Source organism: Mus pahari, chromosome 4 (genome assembly GCF_900095145.1).
Source record: "Mus pahari chromosome 4, PAHARI_EIJ_v1.1, whole genome shotgun sequence".
Classification (NCBI taxonomy): Eukaryota; Metazoa; Chordata; class Mammalia; order Rodentia; family Muridae; genus Mus; species Mus pahari.
Genome location: NC_034593.1, coordinates 25,459,170 through 25,465,918, shown reverse-complemented (window position 1 = coordinate 25,465,918; position 6,749 = coordinate 25,459,170). Strand labels below are relative to the sequence as shown.

General features: G+C 44.1%; 1 protein-coding gene across 1 annotated transcript in view; it reads right to left on the bottom strand.

Annotated features, from left to right (window-relative positions):
• Nucleotides 1-269: 269 nt before the first annotated feature.
• The window catches only part of Samd7 (sterile alpha motif domain containing 7), a 14,900-nt gene continuing 8,420 nt past the window's right edge, over nt 270-6,749 (bottom strand). The window contains exons 6-7 of the mRNA XM_021197149.1: nt 3,381-3,491; nt 270-464 (exon numbers count right to left, since the gene is read on the bottom strand). Coding sequence (XP_021052808.1) covers nt 270-464; nt 3,381-3,491 — 306 coding nt within the window. The remainder of the gene's footprint in view (nt 465-3,380; nt 3,492-6,749) is intronic.

The window sequence follows — 6,749 nt, the reverse complement described above, 5'->3', positions numbered from 1 at the left end:
CTCTCCGTTTCTTCAGAATTTTCCTCACAGAGTCATCGGATTGTAGCTTGTGAATGTAGTTTGTAAATTCCCCTCCCCATTCGCATTTTCTCCAAGGTTCTTCAGAACCTTGGTGCTTGGTTTCCTTCGGCTTAGCCGGAAGTCTGTTGGGTGAGAGAGATCTTCCTTCCAAGACATCTCTGTGAGCACGGTCTCGCTCTCTTTGTCCACCACCCGAAGGTCTCACACCCTGCTGGTGACATCTGGAACCTCGGTGTCTTTGGGTGTTTTTAATTTCTCATAACGTCCTGCTCAGTTCTTTTAGGACTCATTATATCCTGGGGACCGGGAATGCTCAAACCATCACTCCAGGAACTAATGTCCAAAAGAGGGGATGTGTCTGCTGGCTGATCAAATGCTTGCCTTGCATGGGTGGGAAGTGAAGGAAGTTTTTTACAGAACATATTTCCCACATGCTGAGATACCTTTGAAGACAAAATAATTATAGTGATTAAGTCTGTGAATTCTTTTGATAACCCTGCATTAACCATGGGGGATGGGGGGTGGGGGAAGCAAGGAGGCTGAGGTAATTTCAGACAGGGATGGAGGAGGCTGTGCTTCTAGTATGTGGTAGGCCTTGTCTGTCTTTCAGAGTCATGTGATGTTTGCAGCTGTAAAACTGGCTATCTGCTGGCTTCACATTTCCACTTCTCCACTTCTCTACTGGTTCTGCTGTGGTTCATCTGCTCCTGTGTCAATTCCATTCTCTCTCACTCTTTCACTCTATGAAACCACCACCACCAAAGGCCAACCAGATTTCCTGATGGACCAGGCCACAATTCTTCAAACAACTCCAGCACATATGTGGTCAGCAGTGAACGACAAATATGGCTGCTCTGGGTGTTGGTTCCTTGACATTAACCATTGAGCTTCTCCTGTGGTGTTCCCTTACCCTTGCCTCAATAATCTCGGCCCTGGATGGAAACCATTTCTCTCTGTGTGTGTGTGGTGTTTATGTGTGTGTGTGTATATATATATATATATATATATATATATATATATATATGCATTATATTTCCAAATCCCACTCTTTGACTTGTAGGCCTAAATCAGATCCACTCTCTAGGCTTCTGTTCTGGTATGGGGGTGGTTCTTTCCTCTTGATCATGTCCACTATCATGGGGACTGCCCTCAGTTTCCATCTTAGATACCCAAACCTTCTTATCTTATTCAATGACAATCTCTTGCTTGTTTGCCCTCTGAACTCCCAAGAGGCAACTGGAGCCTTCCAACTCAACTACTTCAGTTCCCAGTAACAAGGACTTCATGCCTGTCTTCTTTGTTTGCAGCTACCAATAACTAGGCCTTCTCCAGCCATCTGGTCTTGGTGGCAGATGGCACTTGGAACCTAACAGCTCTACTGGCTTTCAGGGAGGAAAAACTCTTCCACGGGAAGCCAGAAACAAGCAACAGCAAGTCAAAGTCAAACAGAACCCCAGGGACTGTCTTGTAAGTATGCCAAGAGACATCGTATCCTCACTAAAGAAAAAGAAATCACTTAAAAATAGTTCCATAGTGTATCAATGTTAGTACTTAGTTTTGACAATGTATCCTGTTACATAAGATGCTATGTTAACACTGGAAAAAGCAGGGTAAACTTTCTGTAGTATTTTTGCAATGCTACTACTTCTAAAATTATTCTAAAAACAAAACATTAAAAAAAAAAACCTGCAACAGAACTCTGGTGAAGACATTAAAGTGTTGATGTATTTGTAGTAGAAGCACCCTCTTTCTTTTCTATTTTGAGGCTGGCCTGGAACTCACTGTCTTTTTTGTCTCAGTATCCTAAATCCTGGAATTACAGGTGGGTGCTACCATGCTGTGCTGAACGATCTTCTGGTTGAAGAGATGGCTCAGTGGCTTAGAGTACTTATTGCTCTTCTAGAAGACCTGAATCAGATTCCCAGCACCCACACAAGCAACTCACAAGTGTCTGTGAGTTCCAGTTCCGGGATATCTGATGCCCTCTTCTGGTTCCTATGGGCACCAGACACACACATGGTACATAGACATACATGCAGAAATAACACCTATTCACATACAATTAAGATGAAAGAACTTCCATATCCTAAAAGTTTTATTCAAATAAAAATTATAATGAGAGGGTATTCTCTTTTTAAAGTTGTGTGTTTGTGTGTGCATGTTTAAGTGTGTGATGGGGAACATACGGAGGCCAGGAACTAATGTACACACACACACACACATGTCTTCTCCATTGCTTTTCACCTTTTGTTTTTGTTTTTAAGGAAAAGCTTCTCACTGAAGCTGCTCTAATTTGGTAAGAACAGGTAGCCAGTGAGTTGCAGGACCTCTGCCTCTGCAGTGCTAGGATTATAGGAAGCATCCCCATGTCCAAGGTTTTTGTTTTCCTATGGTTGCCCAGGAGCCGAACACACTTTCTTAGGCTTGTATAGCAACACTTTACCGACTGAGCCATACACTCAGTCACTTTACTGACCTTTAGCCATGAAAGGACATTCTGAAGTTCTAGAAGTTCTAGTCCTTATATACATACATCTGCCTACTGGGTGCAGTCACTGTTAGGTGAGTAACTCTGGGTTAGGAAGAGAAGCAGGGAGAAGAACCAGAGGCTATAATTGGGCAATGAAGCCATCCAGAAACAGGAGACAGTACTGAAGTTGGCCTCGACAGCTCTCAAAAGCCAATTAGTACCTCTTTTTTTTTTTCTTTTAGAAATTTGCAAGCTAGTTATTAAAACAAGCCATCATTAAAACTTAAATAAACCTAAAATTAAGTAAATCATATCGCAAATGGAAGTAATACAAATTTAGAGCTCACTGATTCTTGCTTTAAACCTGAATTATTTATCATTATTGTTTATTACTATATATGTACTTAGGGATAGTTACACCCAAGATACACTATGCCTGTTATATATAGTTTAATCCCCAGAAATGAAGCATTGATATGTGTCTCTTCCCAATTCTGTATCCAGTGACATTTAGGAACTTGTCAGTTGCAGTGGGAGTCATCGACACCATGAGTATCACAAAGCAGGTTCTATTTCCTTTATAAAGAGATAGAGTTGCTAGCCATTCACCAGCACACAGCTGCCATTGCTCCTCTGCCACATGGGGAACTGTGCATAACCCTCGCCAAGTGTTTCCTCAGTGTCTTCTATCACAGCCCCAATTACAGAGAGGGGAAGGCTAAAAGTGGGCCAAATAAGTATTCTGTATATCAATATTAATATTATACACATTATTAATATTATATACATTAATATTATATTAACATATTAATATAATATACCATAACATACTTCATTCCCTTGGGCTTTTCAGCATTGCTATATACTAAATTGTGTACAGTCACCATACCTGAGACTGAATTTTTAGTGCTGGCCCCAGCTTGAGTCCCATGGTGCCCCGAAGATGCTGTTCTGTGAGAAGGGGCAGTGTTTCTCCATCAATTGCATGGTCCTTAAAGACCTGAAGAAACACAAACGTCTTTAGCTTGGCCTCTGAGCCTTGTTTTACACGCAGATGGTTTGTTGTTGGACTCCTTGCATAGAAAAGACCACCCGAAGGTGACACAGAGCTAGCTATGTAAACCTTTCTTTCATTGCTGGTTTGTCTGGGCTCCAGTGCCTCATTGTCCTTAATAATATTTGGAATGCTCCGTAGTTCTGTTTATTGGACTCACTTCAACCTGGAGTAATTATCCAAGGGCAACACAGTCTTCTTGACGCTGCAGCCCTGAGGGGCGTGGTGAATGTACAGGCTAGGTAGATCAGTAAATGGGAAAATGCTGGAGTAAAGGGATGGTGGGCAGGGCCATCCCAGACAGCAGCATCCCTGCCTCACACAGGCAAATGCAATGCCTTCTGGCTTCTGGGTTAAGTGTATAGTGAAAAGGGCCAGGAAAGCGTGGGTAAGCGTTGTCCACTGGGCCCTTCCAGCGGTGCCAGATGCTACCCAGTGCCATTGATGCCTTCCTTCCAGGCTAGGAAGGTTGCTGATGGCTGGAGTTTTCAGACAGGTAAGGCAGTGGATAAGAAGAAATGTGCTGCGAGCTGCAGTAGTATAACCTCATCGTGTCCAACTGCAGCCTGCCTCACAGGCCTTCTGTCCTCACCTCTGAGCGTTCTGCTCAAATCTTCTCTACCCTCCTCAGACTTTAGGTCTTACAGGGTTCTCGTTCATTTTCAGACAACCTTCTAATTTAGAAAGAAAGGAAAAGAAGGCAGTAGGCACAGTCCCCTGTAAGCTTGAACAGTGGACCTAAGATTGGGCACTTGGTCCCACTGCCCTGGTCGTAGAAGAGGGCTTGATCTCTGCGTGCTTGCCCTGGCTCCTCATCCTTCCTGTGACAGGGGTTCACAGTGGGAGCCCTCCTTTCATCTCCAACCTCTCCTCTTTGTTGTTCCATTGACATCTAAGTGGGTCACTACCATTAGGAAATACTAATGGGAATGAAATCACACCCCCATACCTGCCCTCTCCTCTCTTGCCCTCACAGCCCCATTGATCAAGTGGAGTGGGATGCTCTTGTGCCCATTGGGGTCACTTCCTGTCATTCTTTGTTCTCAAGAGTTCTGGGCTCTGCTCCCTGCCGTTCTTCTAATCCTGTCTCTTCCATTCTGTAGGTGCCTGTGCTGAACCAAACACATCTTCCGGTCATCTTCCAGTCCTAGGTCCTTGTATTTGTTAATTTCTGGCCACAGCTGGCAATGTTGACTAGTCCTTTGTGGAGGTGATCATCTTGGCACGGAAGGCTCCTGAATATCCATCTCTGTTTTTATTTTTAAATATTTCTTGATTTTTGTTTTGTCTTTGAGACAGAACCTCCTACGGCCCAGTCTGACCCCCACACTGGCTGTGTAGTCAAGGATGACCCTGATGTTTGGACTGCCGTGGAATCGTAAGCTTGTGCCACCAAGCTAGTGTCTGTGAAGTACTAGGGATCGAGCATAGCACTTTGTGCCTCGTAGGTTTGAGGTATCCTTCTTATCAGTGCAGTCTGGGCCATGTCTATGATATACATGTGCCTGCATTTTTAGCATTTTCAGATATTTCTCGAGATGAATAATTTATCTGCCAAGTTCTTTGAACTGGCTATTTACTTAGAGCAAACTGCTGAAGTGCTTCCTGGCCATTCCTATACAGCAAGCTTCTCGAGGCAGCTCTTTATGTCTTTTATTACTTTTGCATTTTGATTAGGTTCCTTTCATCGAGAATATAGCAAGAACAAATTACAATACAGCCATAAGTAGCACAGCGCTAACGACTTACATATGCTTTACACAACTGAATCTGGATATGGCTTGGCTTTCTCGAGGGTTTGTTCTTGGTTTCAGATGGGGTTGTGCGTCCCACTGTGTAGCTGAGTCTGGCCTTGAACTCAACAGTTCTTCTGCTTCAGCTTCCTAGTGTATGTAGAGATTCCAGGTATGTGCTATCACACTTGATATTAGATAGATTTTTAAGACTTCGTTTGCATGAGGCTGGCAAAGAGGCGGGACAGTGGCTGTAAAGCTGGCCAGTCCCAGGAAGTTGAAAAAAAAAAAAAAAGATTCAAAGTATGGGGTTGTGAATAAAAGTCAAGGAGACACTGTTGGCATAGGTCTCTGTGAGAACTGGGTGTGTACCCAGAATGCACTGGCATCTTCTCATTTCTGCACAGTTATTTCTCAGAGAGTAGCTGTGGGTGCTTAGCTGGGCAGCTGGGCCTTGCAATTGATGTCATCTGCCGTAGCCCAAAGGGAGAAGACTTCAACATGTGGCCACCCTAAATGCATGTGAGAAACTTCTAGAAAGGAATGGTAGAATTCCGTGGGCCGCTGATACCCTGTTGGTGGCAGACAACGAGCTAGCAGAATCTGCCGTGTTAATGTTTACATGACTTCTGTCTATCCACAAAGAGACAACTAATATAAGGTATAAGACACGTGTGACACTGTTGCCAGGGAAGCTATGTCTTTTTTTGTTTGTTTGTTGTGAGCCAGGAATTCTCACAAATTCCTAATCTTCTTGCCCCAGCCTCTCAAGGGCTGAGATTACAGCTGTGTGCCATCCTTCCTGGTTCCTTGTTTCTGTGTTTGTGCTCCCGTGGTGTGTGTGTGTGTGTGTGTGTGTGTGTGCACAAAGGTCTGAATATAACCTTGAATGCAGTTCCTCAGAGACCATTCATCATGTATTTTTGAGACAGGGTCTCTGACTTGCCTATAACTTGCCAAATAGACTGGTCTGGCTGGCCGGCAAGCCCTAAGGATTCATTGTTTCACCAGTAATGAGATTGGAAGCAGGCAGTAGAATGCCTAGCTTTGGTGTGTGTGTGTGTGTGTGTGTGTGTGTGTGTGTACATGTGACATGGTGCAAGTGTGGAGGCCAGAGGACATCTTATGGGAATCAGTTCTTTCTTTCCTCTGTGTGGGTGTCAGGGATAGAACTCAGATCGCCAGACTTGGTGGCACGCACACATATATCTCTGTGTGTGCATGTGATATGTACACCATGCAGTGCACATGTAGAGGTCAGAGGACAGCCTCAGGTGTATGTCCTTGACTTCTACCCTACTTGAGGCAGGGCCTTCTTGTTTAATGGTGCAGATGCCAGGGTCGCTGGCTGAAGACATTCTGGGGGATCTCTTGTCTCTTCTTAGGCACACTAGATTATAGATGTACACTACAGCATCTGTTCTTCTCAGGCACACTAGATTATAGATGTACACTACGGCATCTGTTCTTC